General features: G+C 41.9%; 1 protein-coding gene across 4 annotated transcripts in view; it reads left to right on the forward strand.

Annotated features, from left to right (window-relative positions):
* Sun3 (Sad1 and UNC84 domain containing 3) overlaps window positions 1-23815 on the forward strand; it is a 28373-nt gene that overhangs the window by 862 nt on the left and 3696 nt on the right. The window contains exons 2-7 of one of the 4 annotated variants that reach the window (XM_074065404.1): window positions 1618-1721; window positions 11249-11289; window positions 13742-13913; window positions 15558-15642; window positions 22032-22153; window positions 23362-23529. In XM_074065404.1, the coding sequence (XP_073921505.1) occupies window positions 1618-1721; window positions 11249-11289; window positions 13742-13913; window positions 15558-15642; window positions 22032-22153; window positions 23362-23529 (692 nt within the window). Of the gene's footprint in view, window positions 1-1617; window positions 1780-2614; window positions 3419-11248; window positions 11290-13741; window positions 13914-15557; window positions 15643-22031; window positions 22154-23361; window positions 23530-23815 lie in introns of those variants that run through there. The other 3 variants (XM_020165176.2, XM_074065405.1, XM_074065406.1) reach the window with 3 other exon arrangements.

Here is a 23815-nt window from a genome sequence, read left to right on the forward strand (position 1 = left end):
TACTCAGGGCCACTCCATCCATGACCTGCAGTTAGTGGGCTGGGAGAGTTCACCAGGGCAGCAAACCTCCCGGCTGGACCCTGAATGCACTGGGGTTTGAACTCAGGGCCTCACGCTTGCTAATCAACGCTCTACCACCTGAGCCGCTCTGCCAGTGCAATGTTCTGGTTTCTGAACTGTACACCTCTTGGCTTGATCTCTCTCCTGGATGTCTTTGCTTCATTTCTGTTGACTTTGACCCACTGGCTGCTGTTGCTGCTGTCCTGTCTGGTCATCCATGGCCCTAGCCCAGGCCTGTGAGCAGTGACACAAGCCTGCTTTTACCCGGTTTAGTCAGGAGCGCACCGCATGGGCAATAGGACTGTTTTATGTTCAGGAGTTTTCTCATTCTGGAAATTAAACCTCATATTCCCATGACATCTGTGTTACTCAGCTTTATATCACTGTGAAGAAATGCCTGAAATAATCAACAAAAGGAGGAAAGGTTTAATTGGGCCGTGGTGTAAGCAGTGTCAGCCACAGTCACGGAGCTTCTTTTTGAGCCTATGTAGCAATTCCTGGTGGGAGCCCATGGCTGAGAAGCTGCTGGTCTTGTGGTGGCCAGAAAGCAAAAGAAAGAGACAGGAAGAGGCTGGGGTCCCTATGTCCCTTCAGAAGTCACAGCCCCAGAAACCTAACTTTCTCCTTCTAGGCCCCACCTCTCAAAGGTTCCAGCACTCCTAAAAGCACCAAGCCTTTAACACAGGGGTGTCAGAGGAACACTTGGCCAAACCCTAGGAATGTCTTCCATACTCAGGATTGTCTCTAGCTTGTTTAAGTCTTTTGCCTTCTACTAAGCCAAACAACATCTTTTAAGATACATATTTAGCCAGCCCTGCTTTTTGTGATGGGTTTTTTGAGATGGGGGTCTCATGAACTGTTTGCCCTGGCTGAGTGCAAACCTCAGTCCTCCTGTTCTCTGCCTCCTGAGTGTCTGGGATTACAGATGTGAACCACCAGCACCCAGGGATGTATAAATGATTTAAACAGAATTTTAAATTCTGGCCTCTGATACCTTTGCTCTTTACTGAGTTGAATTCATGTAATATGAAATTAGTCATTTACAAGTGACATCGAGCACTTCATGTTCCTACACACTTCTGTCCATTAAGAAGAAACATGTGTATCCAACAGTCAGTCCCTCTTCCCTCTCCTTAGACCCTGGCCACTACCAATCTTCTATCTGTCCTTTATCTATCATCTTCCTCCCTTCCTTCCTTCTTCTTTCCCTTCCTCTCTTTCCTTTCTTTCTACCTATTTACCACCTCCACACTTGGAAAAATCACTATTAATACATGTAAAATATTATCTATGTGTTATCTGTCCTCCATCCATACAACCTGTCCATCTGTCTATCTACCTACCTACCTACTATCAATCTAATCTTATTTTCCTATCACATTTCTTTCTTTATTTCTTCCTCTCTTTCTTTTTTTTCTTCCTACCTACCTACCTACCTACCTATGTATCTACCGATCTATCTGCTCCACACTTGGAGAAATCACTATTAATACATGTATAATAACTCATAAAAGTTCCAAGAGAAGGTCTTTAATCAGTTGGTCTTTTCTTTGACAGGGCTTCGAAATCATCAGTGGCTTAAGGAAGCAGAGTTTCCTCAGAAATCCAGGCAGTTATATGCCATAATTGCAGAGTATGGCTCACGGCTACATAATTACCAGGTGCTGTTTCATTAAGTTATTGTAACATGTCACTCATTTCAGTTTAATATGCTACAAGGTGAGTCCAGCCTGCACTGTATTTTCTCTGTTTTGTGTGAGAATGTCTGAAGAAATAATATAGGAGCTAGAATGCTTTTAAGTGATTACGGCTAAGAAGCCCTAAAAATTCTCTGTAGCCTTTTTTCCCTAAAGGTGCCCTAAGAGAGGGTGCACATAAGGGACCATGGCAAGTGAATCTTTTTTTTGGGCAGTCCTAGGGACTGAACTCAGGGCCTGGAGATTGCTAGGCAGATGCTCTACCACTTGAGCCAGACCTCCAGTCCATTTTGCTCTGGCTACTTTGGAGATGGGAGTCTTAAGAACTGTTTGCCTGGGCTGGCCTCAAACTGCTCTCCTCCTGATCTCAGCCTCCTAGGTAGTTAGGATTATAGGCGTGAGCACCAGCACCTGGCTGCAAGTGAATCTTTATTGCTAGCCTTCCTGACAACGCTGGTCAGTGTAGTTCTCCCCTTAGATCTCAGCGTTCTTAGACCGAAGAAACTGTCATTGAATGTCCTCCTCCTTCTGGTCCACCTCACCCCCTGGTCTTCCTCCCCAGCATTCTAGACTGAGCTGTGTCCAACCAGAAAAGACTAGAGGATGGAGGAACTACAGCCAGGTCAACACTACTCCACGAGTGCTTCTACCCATGTGCGGACCTTTCAGCACACAGTGACTCCACTCATGGACCTGACTGATGGCTGCACACTTCTTCCTGGCCTGTCCCCCAGGGCCTCTGAAATCCTCTACTTCCCAGTCCATCCGGCAGCTGCTTCACTCCAATGTGTCTTGCCACATGGAGTCCCTAAAGGAAGGAAATTGTACAAGTATGCTCCCTGCAGCTGCAGTAAGGAGCATTCTCCTGGGAGTTCCTAGATTGATAGCTGAAATCACTCCAAATCTTAGACACACTGATCTCTGCATATACTGAGAGTCTGTGAGCCTCAGATCCTTTACAAAAGGACAGCCATATGGAAACCCACAGGGAGGGTCAGACTGAGATAACTCTTGCAGCACAGGTGTCCTCAGTGTGTTCACACCCATGCCCCAGGCCCTAGGAGCTGGGACCAGTTAGGTCATCCCCAGGAAAACAGCAATGAGATTCAAGTGGATCTTGGTGTCTCCAACTATTTCCTATTTGTGATGAACCCCCACTGTGATGGTTAACTTTATGTGTCACCTGACTCAACCCTGATACCCAGTACAGATGTAACAGTAGATATTTTTTAGTATGATGACATTTAAATCAATGGACTTTGAGAAAAGAAGATAACTCCCTCAAAGTGGTAGGTCTTATCTAATCAGTTGAAGATCTTGTGTGAGATTCCCACAAGAAAGGGAGTTGTCATTCATACTGTCTACAAACTCCAAACTACATCATGGACCATCTTCCCTGGGTCCCCAGCCTGTCATTTTACATGACAACTTCAGACTTGCTGGTCCCCACAATTGCCTGAGCCAGAATGTTTCTGATTTTTGGGATATCCTCACTAATACACTTGTAAATTTCTCTGGCAGGTTCTACCAGGCCCTAACATTGGGTGACCCCTCTGCCTACAATATTCTGCCCTAGATCCTAACAGGGGTGACTCCTTCCTGACATTCAGCCCAGCTCAAATCCCTCTTCATAGAGGCTTCTGTGTCCACTCAGAATACAGGTAGAGGGATTTCCTCATGTCACCTGTGTCTTACCTCAGACACTCAGGTTTTTTTTTCGTTTGTTTTGTGGGACCAGGTTTTGAACTCAGGACTTCACACTTGCAAAGCAGGTGCTCTACCACTTGAGTCCACCTGAAGTTTGTCTTGGTCTGCTTTTTTGAAAATGGGGGTCTTGGGAAGTATCTGCCATGGCTGGCCTTGAACCGCGATCCTCCCTAGCTCAGCCTCCCATGAAGCTAGGATTACAGTCATGAGCCACCAGTTCCTGGCTAACTCATTGATTTCTTTGCCAGCCCTCTTCCTGCCATCTCCCCCTCTTACTAAAATCTAATGAGCAAGAGAACTTTTCCACAGCTAAAACTGCCCACAGGCACAGGGGGTCTCCCGAAGTATCTCAATGAATGAAGGAATGAGCTGAGTGCTGTTAGCCCTCTGACTTTCAAAAAGCATTCTTTTCCTGCATCTCTCAGTTTTGGGCTGATCAACATCCTCAATGGTGTTTCCCTTTAAAATTGCCTAAGAGCCAGGTGCTGCTGGCTCACACCTATAATCCTAGCTACTCAGGAGACTGAGATCAGGAGGATCGTGGTTCAAAGCCAGCCCAGACAAATAGCTCAAGAAACCCTGTCTCAAATATTCCCAATACAAAAAGACAGGCTGGTGGAGTGGCTCAAGCCGTAGAGCACCTGCTTAAGAAGCGTGAGGCCCTGAGTTCAAACTGCAGTACCGCAAATAAAGAAAGAAAGAAATAGAAGTGCCTAAGGCAGGGCTGGGGTTATAGCTTTGTGGTAGTGTCTCTGCTTAGCCCTGGGTTCCATCCTCTGCCCTCAAAAAAAAGAAAAAAGAAAGCCGAAGGCTGTGTTTCTAAGGACAGTATTTTTCTTGATCTTGAGGTGGAGTTCCAGCCTGTTCATTTTTCATGTGGACAGGAGTTTTGTGGGAAACAGGTGGAGACTGGATATAACTATTTCTCAGTGAGACCTTGGTAGTTCCTGAGTTGTGTGCAGTAGGCAGTGGACAGTGTTTCATAGCTTACTTTCCTCCTTTTTCTTGTTTTTTGTTTTTGCAGTACTAGGGCTTGAACTCAGGGACTTCACCTTGAGTCACTCCACCAACCCTATTTTTTTGTGAAGGGTTTTGCAAACTTTTTGCCCGTGTCTGGCTTTGAACCGAAATCCTCCTGATCTCTGCCTCCTGAGCAGCTAGGATTACAGGCGTGAGCCACTGGTACCTGGAGCTTTCTTCTTCTTAATGACAGTTTTTTTTTCTCTCCCTCTCCCCCCTCCCCCTTGCTACCCAGCAGAAACTATTTTGCCCTTATCTCTAATTTTGTTGTAGAGAGTGTATAAGCAATAATAGGAAGGAACAAGGGTTTTTGCTGGTTGAGATAAGGATAGCTATACAGGGAGTTGACTCACATTGATTTTCTGTACGTGGGTGTTACCTTCTAGGTTAATTCTTTTTGATCGAACCTTTTCGCTAGTTCCTGGTCCCCTTTTCCTGTTGGCCTCAGTTGCTTTTAAGGTATCTGCTTTAGTTTCTCTGCGTTAAGGGCAACAAATGCTAGCTAATTTTTTAGGTGTCTTACCTATCCTCACCCCCTCTTGTGTGCTCTCGCTTTTATCATGTGCTCAAAGTCCAATCCCCTTGTTGTGTTTGTCCTTGATCTAATGTCCGCATATGAGGGAGAACATACGATTTTTGGTCTTTTGGGCCAGGCTAACCTCACTCAGAATGATGTTCTCCAATTCCATCCATTTACCAGCGAATGATAACATTTCGTTCTTCTTCATGGCTGCATAAAATTCCATTGTGTATAGATACCACATTTTCTTAATCCATTCATCAGTGGTGGGGCATCTTGGCTGTTTCCATAACTTGGCTATTGTGAATAATGCCGCAATAAACATGGGTGTGCAGGTGCCTCTGGAGTAACCTGTGTCACAGTCTTTTGGGTATATCCCCAAGAGTGATATTACTGGATCAAATGGTAGATCAATGTCTAGCTTTTTAAGTAGCCTCCAAATTTTTTTCCAGAGTGGTTGTATTAGTTTACATTCCCACCAACAGTGTAAGAGGGTTCCTTTTTCCCCGCATCCTCGCCAACACCTGTTGGTGGTGGTGTTGCTGATGATGGCAATTCTAACAGGGGTGAGGAGGAATCTTAGCGTGGTTTTAATTTGCATTTCCTTTATTGCTAGAGATGGAGAGCATTTTTTCATGTGTTTTTTGGCCATTTGAATTTCTTCTTTTGAGAAAGTTCTGTTTAGTTCACTTGCCCATTTCTTTATTGGCTCATTAGTTTTGGGAGAATTTAGTTTTTTAAGTTCCCTATATATTCTGGTTATCAGTCCTTTTTCTGATGTGTAGCTGGCAAATATTTTCTCCCACTCTGTGGGTATTCTCTTCAGTTTAGAGACCATTTCTTTTGATGAACAGAAGCTTTTTAGTTTTATGAGGTCCCATTTATCTATGCTATCTCTTAATTGCTGTGCTGCTGGGGTTCCATTGAGAAAGTTCTTACCTATGCCTACTAACTCCAGAGTATTTCCTACTCTTTCCTATATCAACTTTAGAGTTTGTGGTCTGATATTAAGATCCTTGATCCATTTTGAGTTAATATTGGTATAGGGTGATATACATGGATTAATGACAGTTTTTAAGCATGTCCCTTTGTCTTTATATTTTTATAGATAGCATTTATGGCTAATATTCAAGTAAATAACATATTTAGTGAATCTTTCTCAACAATTGGATTGTTTCTGGTTTTTCAATATTATAGGCATAAACATCCTTGTGGCTCAATTTTACACCAATCCTTTTATTATTTCTTTTGTTTTTGCACTGGGGGTACATTGTGACATTTATCAAAGTTCTTACAATGTACTATAGTTGAATTCACCTTCTCCATCATTCTCCTTTATCCTCTTCTTCCTTATTATACACTTCCAGAAGAAGGATGAACAAAGAATCTTCACAATTTAGAGCTGATCTGTTTATATTGAAACTTAGTGACTCATACAGATTTTTTCTGGGGCGGGTGTGGTTAACGGGGCTTGAACTCAGGGCCTATTCCTTGAGCCATTCCATCAGCCCCTTTTTTGTGTGTGATGGGTTTTTTCGAGATAGGGTCTTGATCACTATTTGCCTTGGCTGGCTTCAAGCTGCAATCCTCCTGATCTCTGCCTCCTGAATAGCTAGGATTACAGGCATGAGCACCAGCATCCAGCTTTGATACAGATTTTGAAAAAGGAGCAGGATAGATAGGTGGGGAGACAGCTCAACACCAGCACAGGATTTATAATTCAGGAAGGAGCCCTGCGGAGCTGGTCCCCAGCAAGAGAGCTGGAGCCCCCAGCCGCTTACAGACTGGAGGTAGATATAGGAGGTGTGTGGAGAAGTCCCTGGATGGTTAAGGGGCAGGAAAATCCTTAGGCCCTCTGACCCTCCCTAGACAACGGCTTAAGGGTGGGTCATTCCTTCTAGGCCAGGTGGGGAATTTCTAGTAAATGGCTAAAGGTGAATGTATATGGTTTTTAGGGCCAGGTGGAGAGTTTCCAGTCAGTCACCTTCAAGATGGAGGAGGTCCAGTTCAAAAGGCTTTCTTTTGTTCACCCTAACAAGCTATGCATCAGAAGGAATTCTAATTATATTAAATGCATGTTTCCCTTTATTTTCTTCAAAATGAGCCTTGAATATAAGACTATTCCTAGCTGGGCACTGGTGGCTCACACCTGTCATCCTAGCTACTCAGGAGGCAGAGATCAGGAGGATCGAAGTTCGAAGCCAGCCCCAGTAAATAGTTTGTGGGACCCTATCTTGAAAATACCCATGACAAAAAAGGTTGGCAGAATGGCTCAAAGTGAAGGCCCTAAGAAGCTACTTTAAGGCAATGAAGTATAGCAGCCTGAGGTTGCCCAGCCATAGACTCTCCAACTGAAATCAGAACCCAGATTGGCTGAGACCTGACCTGTGTCCACTCCCTGCTGTACACTGAGGACCGAGATTTATTGTCACACAAAGCTTAGTCATGGCCATTCAAGAGCAGTGATTTCAAATTACCTGCTTCAGCATTTAATTGGCTTATATCTAAAATTCTATATTAAGCAGCGAGCTTAATTGTTTACCCAGGAGCACAGACTGCTATCTTCTCTTCAGGAAATTAAATGATTTAAAATTAGATGTCTCAATGGGTTTTGCTGAAATTTTTTTTCTTTTTGGTGGTACTGGGATTTGAATTCAAGGCCTTCACCTTGAGCCATTCCACCTGCCCTTTTTTGTGATGGGTTTTTTTCTGAGATAGGGTCTTGCAAACTATTTGCCAGGCTGGCTTCGATCAGCGATCCTCCTGATCTGTGCCTCCTGAGTAGCTAGGATTACAGGCATGAGCCACCGGTGCCTGGCTGCTGAAAAAAAATTTAATAGCTGTATGGCCAAAAAAACTCAGCTTACTGAATTTGTCCCAGCTAAATTACCGGAGCAGTGTTCCGAGGCATAACTATTCAGACACAGACAACATTATCTTTAAAAAGCAAGACAGAAGGCAAAGGAAGGCATGGTTTTGTCCCTGAGTATCTCTTGGCTATCTCCTCCTGTCCCTTCCTTCCTCAGGAGGTTATAGGTCCTATCCGTGCTCACTTGGCTACACATTCAGACAGAGTCTCCCATACTCCTTAGGGAGGATTGGCCGAAGGGGTTCTGTCAGGAGCCTGTTGCAAAACCAGTATTCTTGGAGGATGTGCCATTGTAATGAAGGTGGGGTCAGCCTGACCCTTGATGAGGCTTTTCCTGTCTGAGGTCTTACCACACTGACAGCCCACAGGGAGGAGTGTGCAAGGTTCTCAGCAAACCAGACACCAACCTTCTAGGAATTTAAGGCATACATATATTTCAGCCTCACCATCCTTTCAGTATTGTCTTTCTTTTCTCTTCATTTTTATGTACCCATTGGTTTTGTGCTACATGTTTTTATACTGTGTGTTTGAATTCTCTAATTTATTAGCACATCAATTAAAGAACATTTGCTATAGTCGTTTTTGGGGGAGAGTGATGGTACTGGGGTTTGAACTCAGGCCCTCACACTTACTAGGCAGGTGCTCTATCACTTGAGCCACTCCACCAGCCTTTTTTTGTGATGGGTTTTTTCAAGATAGGGTCTCATGAACTATTTGCCCTGGCTGGCTTTCAACCTTGATCTTCCCAGTCTCTGCCTCCTGAGTAGCTGATATTACAGGCATGAGCCACCAGCACCTAGCCTCTATAGTTTTTTGTTTTGTTTTTGCAAAGCAGCAGCAAAGTTTTATTGAAAGTAAAAGCAGAGAAAAGTGAAGGCAAAATAAAATGAGGTGGGGAAAAACTCTGGCCAGATGGCCCAAGAGTGCTGATTTTTTTTTTTCTTTTCCTGTGCTGGGGTTTGAACTCAGGGCTTCATGCTTGCAAAGCAGGTGTTGTACTGATTGAGCCACACCTCCAGTCCATTTTGCTTTTGTGAACTATTTGCCCAGGCTGGCTTCGAACCTCAATTCTCCTGGTCTCTGCCTCCTGAGTAGTGAGGATTACAGGCATGAGCCACTAGTGCCTGGCCTGTTTTATTTATTTATTTTTATTCATATGTGCACTCTATAGTTCTTTGAAGGCAAGAACAGGACACAGAAATGAATTGGAAGCCCTGAATCTGCTGGCCAAGAACATTCTCAAACGGAAACTTAGAAACAAAGTTGGGTGCCAGAGGCTCACTTCCATAATCCTGGCTACTTAAGAGGCAGAGATCAGGAGGATCACAGCCAAAGCCAGCCAGGCAAAGAGTTTGCAAGGCCCTATCTCAATAAAACCCATCATAAAAAAGGGCTGGTGGAGTGGCTCAAGGTGAAGGCCCTGAGTTCAAACCCCAGTACCACAAAAAAAAAAAAAAAAGTCAAAGACAGACTATAAGAAGTTAAATTGCTCAGCAGAAAAAAACAAAACAAAGAACACAATTTTTTTCTATGTGCCACGCTGTGTTCACTCTGGTGCCTTGTTCCATGTTACACATGTTTACAGCATTGTAAAACACCCCTAAGCAGTGCACCGTTTGGGGCAGGAGCTGGATTTCTTTGCAAAAGCATTATGTCCTCAATGTACCATGTGTGGTGCTGGGGATGGGAGCCAGGGCCTCCCGAATGCAAGGCAGTGCTGAAAACGCTGACTTTTATTCTACAACTTACCTGTGGAGTTGTGTGCAATTTGAGCTGGTGAGACCCAAATGGTACAACTAGAAAGATTGGAGGGGAGTAGACTTCTTTCTGTAAAATCACTGCGTTCCACTGGGGTTCTCCTGGGATCAGGTCATCCTTTCACCTTCTCCCCTTGTGTGACCAGCCTGCACACTCTGTTGTTTCCCACGCTCTAGTCTTTTTCCCCTCTTTTTCTCTGTACACATTAGGAAATGATACTGACCCTCTCTGAGCTTTTGTGTTACAGCAGATGCTCAGTATGTTAGTGTTTGTGCCTGTGTATATGTAAGTATATCTGTGTACAAGTGTACGTGTGAGAATATGTGCATGAATGTATACGTACACTTGCATGTGAGTGTGTGTGCATGTGAGTGTGAGTGCATGTGTGCATTTCTGTGTATGCATGAATGTACATGTGTGCATGTGAGTGTATGCATGTTTCTTACTGACCACAGGCAGATGGGGAAGCTTCAGGATGCTCCAAGGCCAGTGATCCTAGGGTTTCTGAAATGTGAGCACTAGCCACTGTCATATGCAGGGAGCCTGAAGACAGCAGATGAGCCCATGAGCACACAGGTCCTGGCCATCCTGGTGGAGGAAGTGGCAGGGGGCTGCTCCTGCAGGCCTGGAGGGCAGAGATTTCACCACACATTCATGTCTCTTTACTGATGCCTCCACGTGGCCCTGTGGCAACATGGTGACATTATTTCCACCTCTCTTCTTATCTTGGCTGGAGCATGTGCTCAGACATGAGATCTCCCTACCTTGTCAGTGTTTGACAACACTTCTGATTGTCACTGCTAATATAACCCATGGTGATTACCTCCTTTTTGTTAGGAAAGAAGCCCCACTTTGTTTACCAGGACAAGCGTAAAAGGCTCAGCACGGCCCTCAGCTATCACTGTCTGCTGCCTGAGCTGTTTCAGATCAGCCAGAGACCAACCCTGCTCCCCGCTCTTTGTTCCTCCCCTCCCTCCTCCTCCCTGCTCCTCCCACTTCAGACTCTGTTTGGCACTTTCACCATCTTGAGAAACAGGCAGAGATGTCTGCATCTTAGAGCTCCTGTTGAACGATCCTCTTTATTAAAAAGATCTGTGATGCCTGATGCTGGTGGCTCACGCCTGTAAGCCTAGCTGCTTGAGAGGCTGAGATCGGGAGGATTGAGGTTCGAGGCTGAGATTGGGAGGATTGAGGTTCAAGACCAGCCCTGGCAAATAGTTCTCAAGCCCCTGTCTCCAAAATAACCACAGCAAAATGGACTGGAGGTGTGGCTCAAGTGTGCCTGTTTTGCAAGCATGAAGCCCTGAGTTCAAACCCCAGTCCCACCAAGAAAAGGCAAAATTTGTGTTTCTTAGACTTCTCATATATGATAACTATGTCAGCTGAGGCCCCTAGAGGATGCTCCTGGGTCACATGGTGTATTTTTAGAAGGGTGAGGGGGAAGAAGAATGATGCAGGGGGGAGTCTAACCCAGGTACATTGTAAGCATGTAGGATGTCACAATGAAACCACATGCACAACTAACATGTAATAAAAATGTTTAAAAAGAAAAGAAAAGAAAGACAACTGGTCCTGGGCAGGCAGGAGTCAGAGTAAGCTCTCCTCTCCTTTTTCCAGGCCAGACTTCGAATGCCTAAGGAGCATCTGGAGCTTTTGAAGTGAGTAAGATTTTCTGCTGTGTGTCACTTGCTGGGGTGGTTCAAAATGCTGAAGTTTTATAAAATTATAAAACTAAAAGAGTTTCTTCATAATGTTATTCCTTTCTGCTTCATGATAGACAAGAGCATTTTTTTCTTAAGCCATTGCTTTTTGTCTACCATAAGAAGGCAGATTTGCTTAAAATAGCATATAGAACTTGGCATGGTGGTGCACACTTATAATCCCATCATTGAGGCAGGAGGATCACAAGTTTGAGGCCAGCCTGTGCTACTTAACAAAACCCTGTCCAAAACAAATAGATGAATAAGTTAATAAAACAGCAGATGTACATAAGTGAAAAAAGGCACTTTTTTTTATTAAAGGCAGTTTTCTTAGGCCATTTCCTTTTTCTGCCAAATTCAAATAAAACTAAGCATACTGTTTTTATTTTTTAAGTAATAAATTATACTGTATTGTAAGTGGTAAAAAGTCAACAATTTTGAGGAACATATATTTAGAAGTAGGCATGAGAATGCTGAAAAAAATCACTGTGAAAAAATTGATTCCAAAAACAAAGAAAAATACAATTAGACACACATTTAAGTGTTACCCTCCACATACAAGAATACTCATTAATAACAGATGATATGTAAATCTAGTTGTACATTTTGACTTTTACAAAAGTTCTTACATTATATTATACTTGAAGTCACCCCTCCATCATTCTCCTTTATCCTCTCTCCCCCAATCCTGGAATAGTTTCAATAGGTCTCATTTTTCCATTTTCATACATGAGTACATAATATTCCACCACATTCATTTTCCTACACCCTTTCCTCATATCCTCCCCCTCCCACTGTTGCCAACCCCCAGACAGGACCTTTTCCACCCTTCTGGTCTATGATTTTGTAAAAGAAAAAAAATATGACACTTTTGTTTAAGATAGCTACACAGGGAGTTTCCTTGTGATATTTCCATGTATATAAAAGCATACTGTTTTTAAATTAAAAATAATATATACAGATTGATTCACACCTGACCCCTTAATCTTCCCTCTTTTTTCCTCTCCTTCTTCTTTCCTTCCCATCTGCACACACACAGGAGTTCTAGGGGTGATGTCACCAGATATGAATGTTGGTGAGTTCAGGAGTGAAATTATGAGGAATTTTCTTTCTTGTACTTTTCTGTATCTCTTGATTATTTTTCTTTACAGTGAGCATGTACCTTTAAGTTGAAACAACATTTGTACTACTTTAAGAAATAATGAGCTCATATATATTTCTGCTTCTATGCATCATTCCTTGAGGACATTTACCCTGGTTGGGCTTTCAATATTAATGATAATAAAAAAGATAAAAATAGGTAACGATCACATACGTTACACTTTATACCTTGAATGGGGAATTACAAATCATTTTAAAATTTATTTCTGGCTTTGAGAGTGTTTGGGGCACAGAATGACAAATTTGATCACTATTTTGTGACTGGAATAGGGATTATTAGGAATGTGCCAAAATTTAGTAGTGTTTATCTCTTTGAAATGTTTGTATTTTCCCAATTTTATTTACTTACTTATTTGTGGTACTGGGACTTGAACTCAGGGCCTACATCTTGAGCCACTCCACCAGCCCTATTTTTTTGTGAAGCGTTTTTCAAGATAGGGTCTCATGGAACTATTTGCCCTGGCTGGCTTTGAACCGTGATCCTCCTGATCTCTGCCTCTTGAGTAGCTAGGATTACAGGTGTGAGCCACTGGTGCCCAGCTTAAACATGTATTGTAAAATTTGGGGAAAAATACTAGACCAGTAGTGATTATTTTTCTCAATGTAAAAAAATACTGGGCTGCTGGTGTGACTCAAGTGGTAGAGTATCTGCCTAGCAAGCGTGAGTCCCTGAGTTCAAACCCTAGTACTACAAAAGAAAGAAAGAAAGAAAGAAAGAAAGAAATGTGTGCTCGGTATTTTCTTAGTTCCCTTGTGAATAATTTTCAAACTTTCCAAGTAGTACAGTGCATTCTTGGAAAGACAGTCCCTCACAGTCAGACTGGAAAACTAGCAAAAGCCAGCCAGCCCACTCTGCCCAAGGCACTTCCCCTGCAACTCCAGGCCACAGTTTGAAAACCATGCTGTGTTTGACATGCAAGGCATTCCCATTAAAGGGGGTGATGATGGGGATTTAGGATTCCCATGTGTGAACTCCCCCACCTGAGGGACAAGCCAGGTTGACTGAACCCTGCCTACTCCATTTGGAGCCCAGCCCAGCCCAGCACCTGGACACCCTCAAAATGCATCCCCAAACAACTTTGCTGTTTGTAGATAGTGAGATGTGCTGCTGAAGACAAACACACAGCACCTGCTGTCCCCTTCCTGGAGAATTTATTCCTTCCATGATGTAAAACTCCTCTGCTGGCTCTGAAACCCATGATGGGAAAGCCACACCTTCCTCTTTCACCCTGTGGTTCTCCGTGTACAGGAAAGAGAGCCAGACACTGGAGAACAATTTTCGTGAAATTCTGCTTTTAATTGAACAAATCGATGTTCTGAAGGTAGTGCTTAGAGACATGAAGGATGGCACACACAACCATAGCTGGGCTCTGCACGGAGAGGCCGAGGAGGACCAGGACAGCACGGAGGTGCTAGACGAGGCAAGTTGGGCCTTGGATGGAGGGCAGGTGGCATTGGGACAGTGTGACCTTGGCTGCCAATCCCGTTCCTCCACTGCATGCAAAGCCCACTGACACCTGGCTTGTGTCCTCTTTGGGATTCAACCCAACACTGGCTTTCTTTCACTACAGCTAGTCCTTGGAAACTCACTCCATCAGTGCTGTGGCACAGAATTGACATCGTATCACAATATGACTTACTTCCCACCAGAATAAATTACTGATTCTGTTTCATTATATAGTTTTTTTTTTAAAGGGAGGGGTCATTCAGAAATGGCAGTCTCCAGACTGGTGCAGTGGCTCACACCTCTAATAGTAGCTACTCAGGAGGCAGAGATTGGAAGGATTAAGGTTTAAAGCCATCCCAGGGAGTGGGAGAGTTAGTGAAACCCCATCTCAACTAATAAAATCTGGGAATGGCATTTTGTGCCTGTCACCCAGTTATATGGGAAGCACAAATAAGAGGATCTCTGGGCCTTGACCCTAAAAGTGGTGGAGGTGTGGCTCAAGAGGTGGACCCCTGTCTAGCAAGTGCAAGGTCCTGAATTCAAACCCCAGTACCACCTAAAAAAAAGAAAAAAAAAAAAAAGAAGTAGCAGTCGCTGAATGTCTACATACAAATACTAAATAGCAAGTGATTTTTGTTCCCATGTCAGAGCTATGCCTACGGCACAGTCAGCACCAGAGTTAGGCGATGTTAGGACAAAGCAAGGCTTTGCCTCTCTTTCATGGCAACTACCATCACTACTGTTTTGTTCCCTTCCTAAAGGTCTACATTTTGAAATGTACAGAAGTCTGATACTGACCTCCTCCTGCCTTCCCTGCCCAGTTTGTACTTGTCACTGTGATGGTGTTACAGTTAAGTCGGTGACAACCTAAGCTACTATGCCTGCATGTGGAATTGCTTATTTGTGAATCAGTGTTCTTCAGAACCCAAGGTTAAGCTGGGCTCTGCTGGTTCACACCTGAAATCATAGGTACTCGGGAGGCAGAGATCTGAAAGATCCCAGTTCAAGGCTAGCCCGGGCAAATAGTTCCTGACACCCTGTCTTGAAAATACCCAACACAAAAAACAAGGCTAGTGGAATAACTCAAGTGATTGGGTGCCTGCCTAGCAAGCATGAGGCCCTGAGTTCAAACTTCAGTGCTACCAAAAAAAGGAACTCGATATAAATTCAAGTGGATGAAAATTTGTAAAGCAAGCAATCGTCTAGCCTTTGTAAAGTGCCTGATTCTCAAATAACTCTAGCATGCTCCAGTCTTTATTGCTAAAAGTATAGGATACCAGGTGAGGACACAGCCACTCACATGTCACAACCCCATCTCACTTCCCTTCACTGGAAAGCACTATCGGTCAGTGTTTTGGTTAGGGCTTTGGAAGGGGCATGGGGAGATCCTTAACATAGCTTTGCTTTGGTCCTTCATAAGCCTTAGAAGGGCCCCTCCCAGAGAGCCGTGAAGGTAACAGTACAAACCCAGGTATAGAGAGCAGTGTGGGAGGTGTTCTGAGTGCTGTCATTTTATAGATCAGATTGTATGTTAAGTCACATCCATAGAGGGAATAGTCAAAACTGAAGCTGTTGGTTGAAATTGTTAAAAAAAAAAAAATGTTTACAATCATTACAGGAAATGTCAAACTTAGTACATTATGTACTTAAAAAGCTGAGAGGGGACCAAGTACAGATGGCTGATTATGCCCTGAAGTCAGCTGGTGAGTATAAAGAAGGTGAAAAATGAGTGCAAAGACATTTTTTAAAAAGGAATGCTTGGGCTGGAGGAGTGGCTCAAGTGGTAGAGCGCCTGCTTAGCAAGTGTGAGTCCCTGAGTTCAAACCCCAGTACCACCAAATTAAAAAAAAAAAAGAAAAGGAATGTTTTATTACAAACATATATTTACCCATATGGTAACATCAGATTGCAAAATTAATAAATCTACATAATAAATAAAAACAATTAAAAACAATTGTCTTGCCAGGCGCCGGTGACTCACGCCTGTAATCTTCACTACTCAGGAGGCAGAGATCAGGAGGATCAAGGTTCAAAGCCAACCTGGGTGAATAGTTCAGAACACCCTATGTGGAAAAAAATCCATCACAAAAAAAAGGCTGATGGAGTGGCTCAAGGTGGAGGCCCTTAGTTCAAGCCCCAGTACCACAAAAAAGAAAAGAAAAGAAATAAGAAATGGTTGTCTTGATTGCTTTTTGAATACAATGTCAGAGGGCACAAAAGCTGCAGCCTCATAACCCTGGATGTAAAAGTACCACAGAGAGGACTGGAGGAGTGGCTCAAGCCTTAATAAAGCCTGCCTAGCAAGCATAAGGCCCTGAGTTTAAAATCCATACCGCCAAAAAAAAAAAAAAAAGTGCCACAAAAAAAGCTGAGATGCCACAGTGAGGTTAGGGAGGGAGAAAATATTTTAAGCATAGCAAACATTTTATGTGATTGCATAAAATGATGCCTCACAAGGAAGCTAAATGCATTGTTAGTGATTATTAAATGGCAGTGTTTAAGGGCTATTTACAAAGTCACATTCATAATATCTTCCAACTAAATTTAATTCTTAAGAGCTTAGGCTGTCAATCATTAACCTTTATATCCACAATACCCAGCCAGCAATAAATATTTAACAAGCAAGGGAGACAAAAGAAGGGAGACAGAATTTTTTTGGAGAACATGTATTTTATTTATGCAGTCAGTTGCACTGTAGAGTGATTACGGTATACTTTTATAATAAACAGTGTGAGGAAACTCTGAGTGTATGTACATACATAGCAACTAACAGATGAGCCTCAAATTCTCAAATTCACTCAACATCACTACTCTATACAAAGTTAAAAATACATAGAAACCTGATTTTTTTTTTTAAAACCATGACCGTTAACTGAAACATATCAAAATGCACAGCCATACAGCACATGACGACTACAGAGTCTCTAGTCACTTAGTCTGGGTATAATTTCTGACAAAAATTGAATAGAAGTGAATACCATAAATTCTAGAATAAGCAATGGAATAGCAATGAAATATTTTCTTTCCAAAAAGTACACTTAACCTGTATATCTGGACGAACCTATGCAAAAGTCTAAATATACAGTACAGTTCCTTCAGCTCTATAGACCATCAGCAGGAAGGGCATCACTCTCCTGTGAAAACAAATATCATGAACTCCAGCTGTTTAGAGAAAACAAAATTTTTTACAAAACAGAAGACACGGCACCAGGAGTATAATCTGGGTAGCAGCTGAGAGGGTAGGAGTAGGAGACTAAGTATAAAACTGAAAAGCACTGAATTCAGGATAGAGGGAAGACTGACTGCCAGGTGCAGCTCCAGCCCCACAACTATTTAAGGGAAACAACCCAAGTGCAAGGAGCTCCAAGAAATACTGTTCTGTGAAGTACTGTCTCTTCCACCTTGTGTTTCAAACCAGGCAGTATAATTCTTAGTTCACTTAGTTGGTAAATTTCCGTTATTATATTTAAAATATTTGCAAACTTGAAACTCCTACATTAAACAACAAAAACCCTGAGAAGTGAGACACACAGTATCAGGACTATGTTTTCATGAGTTATAAAGTATACCAGTGGAATTTAGGAATTTGATGCAGATTTTATTATACTAGTATTATTATTTTGGTGGTATGGGGTTTGAACTCAGGTCTTTACACTTGCTAGGCAGGCACTCTACCACTTGAGCTACTCCACCAGCCCCAGACTTCATTATTATTGTAATTATTCAGCATTTAATACAAATTATAGAAATCTGAATGTGAAGAAAATTCAATCAAAGAAATTAAATGAAACTCATCTATTTTATACCATTTAAATCTTTGACATTAAAATGTCATAAATAAGTGTAACTCTTCAAAAAGTTGATTATTAGAGGTGAATGTACCTCACAGAATTTTTCTCTTACTCTTAACTTGCTTCAACTCAGGCTGGAGCTCTTCCTATACCCATTCCACTTAAGTCACATTTCTGAATCTACTTGAAAGAAAGCAAGTGTAGGAAGGCATTTTCCAGGCCCTTATTGAAGTTGCTGTGCATGGACAGAGCAATCTGGGAGGGACATTGACGAATCTCTCTCTTAGCAGAAAGCCCATAGGCTTGGTGGTCGTTCAAAAGCTTATCCAGGGCTGGGCACCTGTGGTTCATACCTGTAATCCTAGCTACTCAGGAGGCAGAGATCAGGAGGATCATGGTTTGAAGCCAGCCCTAGGCAAATAGTTCCTGAGACTCTGTCTTGAAAAAATCTATCACAAAAAAAAGGGCTGGTGGAGTGGTTCAAGATGTAGGTCCTGAGTTCCAACCCTAGGAGCACAAAAAAGCTTATCCAGCTGCTCAAACATGCTCTTTTCACAGTTCTCACAGAAGCTTAGAACCAGCTCTTTAATTTGTTCAGCACACTGGATACCATTTCTTTCAGTTAAATTTAAAAGGCTTATGAAAGCAAATATCTCATCTTCATCACTGTCTTCTGACACATTCATTTGTTTGATCACACTTCCAAAACAGTTCTGTTGAATTAAGAGGTCTGTTAGTTCTGCAGTGTTCACAGGAGTCTTCAGGAAAAGCTGCTGCACTCATTTCTTAATTCTGCCATAATTGTTATCTGAGATGGAATAAGCTTCCAACTCAATAATCACTTCCTCATCAACAGTGTAGCTTCTTCATCACTGTCTTCATCTTCCTCCTTCACTTCATCTTCCTCTTCCTCATCGTGCTTGACAGGGGCTCCCGGTGACTCTGGGACTCCAGTTCCATGGCTCACTGCTTATCTCTGGACGCCATGTTGCTGGCCACCAGGGAGAGAGAACTGAGAGGAAATGGGCTAAGTTCTTGAAATACACAAATGACCAAAAGCATTCATAAAGATGTGAATAGCCTACATTTATTAGAGTAGGTTTCTTTTAACATACCAAAACCTTTTGAAAAAGAACAGTCCAGGGTTGAGGGGTGTAGCTCAGTGACCGAGCGCTTGCCTAGCATACAAAAGGCCCTGAGTTCAGTCATCAGCATTGCAATAAATAAATAAATACATAGATCGATAAATAGCTAAGTAGATAGATAAACAAATACAAAACTCCAAGCCCTTCTTATCATTATATAATGTCCTTAACAAAATATTGGCAAATTAAATTCAGAATACTTAATACACCACCGTTAAGTAGGGTTTCTCTTAGGAAGTTAAGGCTGGTTGAGCCTTTGAAAATACTTCAACAGATTAACACATTTGATCATCTGATTATCAAACGAGGGCCACTGAAGTCATTTAACAAAATTTAATCCATGTGGATACAACCTCTTAACAAAAAAAGAGATTTTCCTTGGCCTGAAAAAGGATGCCTGAAAAATTCCTTCAGCTAGCATCATTTATGTTTGAGAGACTGAGTGGCTTCCCCCTAAATTCACAAATAAAACAAGATGCCTAACTTTCACCATTCCTGGTCAACTCTAACGAAATCACAACCAACAAGGCAAGACAGTCAGTGTTATGGCTTGAGTATGAAATGGCCCCCACAGGTTAATATGTTAAATGCTTGGAGCCCGGCTGGTGGCCCTATTTAGGGAAGTTCTGAAGGTTTTAGGAGGTGGGGCCTAGCTGGAGGAAGTAAGTCACTGGAGGGGGGACCTTGGGGGTATTTTGTCCTTGGCCAAAACCTTATCTGCTTCCTTTCTGCCATGATGTGAGCTGATTTGCTCTGCCACTGACTCCCACCACCATGATGTTCTCCCCAAGTGTTTTGGGATAGGTAGCCAATGGACTGAATCAGCTGAACAAATGGGCCAAAATACCTCTTTCTTCCCTTTAACTTACATCACAGTGACATCACCGTGACAAGTAATAGGAAAACAAAATAAAATGGGAGAGAGAGAGGACAGTGGTGGTGGTGGGGGGGGTGAAACACAGAGAGAGAGAGGGAGATGCAAATTTGGAATGAAGAAATAAAAATTGCTTGAAGCCAGGCTCAAGCCTGTAATCCTAGTTACTCAAGAGGCAGAAATATGGAGCATTGTGGTTCAAAGCCAGGCCAGACAAAAAGTAAAGAAGACCCCATCTCAACCAATGGCTGGTGCATTTGTGTCTGTCATCCCAGATAGGCACAAATAAGAAGGTCTCTGTCCAGGCTTGCTCCAGCATAAAAGAAGAGCCTGTCTCCAAAATAACCAGAGCAAAAAGAGCTGGAGGTATGGCCTAAGTGGTAGAGTGTCTACCTAGCAAGTGCAAAACCCTGACTTCAAACTTAGGTACCGCCAAAAAAAATCAAGGATCCAGCCAGGTGCCAGTGGGTCATGACTATAATCCTAGCTACTCAGGAGGCAGAGAGCAGGAGGATTGGGTTTGAAGCCAGCCTGGGCAAATAGTCTGAGAGACCTTATCTTGAAAAAAAAAATCATGGAAGCAATGCTAGGAATCTCTCTGTATAGCTCTCCTTATCTCAACTAGCAAAAACGCTACAACTTTCTTATTATTGCTTATACTTTCTCTTCAACAAAATTAGAGATAAGAGCAGAACAGGTTCTGCCTGGAAGCAAGAGGGTAGGGGGAAGAAATGGCCCAAACAATGTATGCACATGTGAATAAATGAATAAAAAAAAAATCACAAAAAAGGGCTGGTGGAGTAGCTCAAGGTGTAGGCCCCAAGTTCATGCCCCAGTACCACCACCAAAAAAAAAAAAAAAAGAGTCAAGCATCCAATAAAACTTGTGCTGATGGCTGCACAACTCTGAAAATACTAAAAAAAAATCACTGAATTGTACACTTTAAATGGGTGAATTAGAGGGTTGTGTGTAACTTATATCTCAATAAAGTTGATTAAAACTAAGAGGATGAAAAATTAAGTGAGTTATTTTAAAACATCACAATCTTTTCTTAAAAAAAAATCTGAATTTTTTTTAAATGATTATGGGAGGTGGTTAGTCCTTACATTAACACATGAGATTTCCTCACAACATTTTAGCTGAGTAGGAATATTAATTGACAGTATCAGCCTCCAAAAACAAGGTATGTATAGGATTTGCAGATAACAGATGTCAATCTGGGCAAAGTGCCTCAAGCTTGGTAGAGCGCCTGCTTAGCAAGTGTGAAGCCCTGGATTCAAACCCAGTCCCACCAAAAATTAATAATAATAATAATAATAAAGGATACCTAGTTACATTTGAATTTTAGACAAATAGCAAATAATTTCTAGGGTAAATATTTCGAACAATTGTATGAGACATGAATACTCCTAGAAAATTATTCGTTATCTGAAGTTCAAATTTAAATGGGACTTCAATTGTTACTTGCTGAATGTGACGATTCTATGTACACACTTACTATTTCAAATTGTGTTATCTCAGTAACAGTTCTTGCAATCATATATTCTGTCAAACAGAAGGGCTTTTGGTGCTATGCTGTGTTGCTCAAGTGACATTTGAGGAAGTGATTTGCATTTTTTTATTTCTCATTTCTGCTTCTAAAATGAAGTAACCCAAAAGGATTATATTTGATAAATATATTTTATGTTTGTCTGATTCAAATTAAAGTTCCCACAGAAATTAAAGTTCAGCAAGTCTGTGTCATTGCTATTGTAAATATAACTTGAAGGACACTTTAGACATTTGTTGGGTTTCTCCGTTGTTTGTTTTTGAGTGAACAGGGCTGACAAAAGTCTCATCATTAAAATATGAGCTGCAAATACTGTTGGATGATAAAGAGCATTCCTGCATATGAATTCCAGCTTTAATTCAGTTGTGCCATTATTTCATTTTTTATCACAAATCAGTTTCAGAAATGTTGTGAAAATATACAAAGTAAACATGATTTTCTCAAAATGACAGCATTTCAGGGGTAATGAAGACCACCATGCTTTTCCTGTTGATTCCTCTTTGGGGTGGGTGGCACTGGGGTTTGAACTCAGACCTCATACTTGCAAGGCAGGGGCTCTATCACTTGAGCCACTCTACCAGCCCCCTTTTTTCCCCTACTGATTCCTGGGTATGAATTTTACCTTGTTAAAAATTTTACCAGTAACAGTTTTCCAAGATCAATCTTAAAATCCAAGTGATATATTTTTGAAATGTATATGTCATTTTTATTTTAAAAACTTTTATAATTTTAGGAGCCTCCATCATTGAAGCAGGAACCTCAGAAACTTACAAAAATAACAGAGCAAAACTGTACTGGCACGGGATAGGTTTCCTAAATTATGAAATGCCTCCAGATATTATTCTTCAGGTAAAAGTAAGATGAAGAATAACCCTTTTCTCATCTAGCATTTTGTTATTATTTATCATGAAAAATGTTAGTTCTTAAAATGAAAGCAATAGAAGCATAACCAAACTTGTTACAGAAGCTGACATCTTGTGTTTTCATAATCATTACACCCCATGAATTATTTCTTATTTTGTGGTCAGAAAATTATGGTTGACTAATTATTATTTAAAGATCAGCAGACACAACTACTTGCTTGTCAGGACATAGACTTTCCACATCTTTCATACAAGTTATTTCTATAGACTTTGTATTCCACTCCAAATTTCATTCATTAAACATTTGTGGAAAGTGCTTGGTCAGTAAGTGCCAGTGTTATGCTAAGTGCTATTCCAGTCGCGTGTTCTTACTAAGTCTAATAATAACAGGAGAAATTTCCAAATAAGGTTTTCACATAACCTTTTAGTTTAATTCCTGAGGCACCAGAGAGTAGAGCACTTCTTAACTACAATCTGCCATCTGAAGTTGGTTTCACATTTCAAAGTACCTTCAGGAACAAACCCACCATCTCATACCAGGCTCTAGTTTAGATCTAGAAAGTCATAGCCTCAATTTTCTTCTTTATCACCAGGACCAACACCATCACCATTATCATCCCCTTACCATCACCACCACCACTACTATGGCTTCCACCTTAACTACCATTGTGTCAATCAATCATCACTACCATTGCCATGATAGCCACCATCATTATCACCATCAACATCATCACTATCGTCACCACCATCTCCACTACCATCACTACCTTCACCATCATCACCAAATCATGACCGTCTCCACCATCATCACAACCATCACCACACATCACCAGCACCTCCACTGCTACATTACCACCATCTCCACCATCCTCACTACCACTGCCATCATTGTTGTCACCAGCACCATCAGCACCACCACCACTCATACACTCTAGCTGCCTTCCCACAACTCAATTAGAGCAATGAAAGAAAAGTTGCTTATACATTAAGAGGTCTGATTGATAGAAGCATAAAATACACTGGAAGAACAACCAAACCCAGGGATATTTTGGAAGTTTTTCTATTTGATTTGTGTTATTGAACAATGCCTTTATACTGTAGTCATAATAGAGCTCAGTGATCAGTGGTGATTAGCTGGCCAGTATTGTGGGGTGGACATATACATCTGGAGAAGAGGTTAACTCATTGTTTTCTTTCCAGCCAGATGTCCACCCTGGAAAGTGCTGGGCCTTCCCAGGGTCCCAGGGTCATGCCCTAATCAAGCTTGCCAGGAAAATCATACCAACGGCAGTAACCATGGAACACATCTCAGAGAAGGTGTCGCCCTCAGGAAACATCTCCAGTGCACCCAAGGAGTTTTCTGTCTTTGTGAGAAGCCATCTAAATCTGTCATTCAGAAGGGTTGCGATAGAGGTGGTTGGCTAGGAATTAGGAACTAGACTCCTATCTTAAATGTACATGTAACTAGTTGGGATCTTGCTTTGTTATCTACAAAGCAAGGTTTGGACCAGATGGTTTCAATTGCTTAATTGATGTTTTTACTTTTTATCAAAGTTATATGTGTGCAACTAAAAAGTCAGATATTTCCATAAACTTTGTGATACACTGTGCCACTTCTCCCTGCCCCCAATTCTTACTGGAAGCTTCCACTTGC

Source organism: Castor canadensis, chromosome 2, assembly GCF_047511655.1.
Source record: "Castor canadensis chromosome 2, mCasCan1.hap1v2, whole genome shotgun sequence".
Lineage (NCBI taxonomy): Eukaryota > Metazoa > Chordata > Mammalia > Rodentia > Castoridae > Castor > Castor canadensis.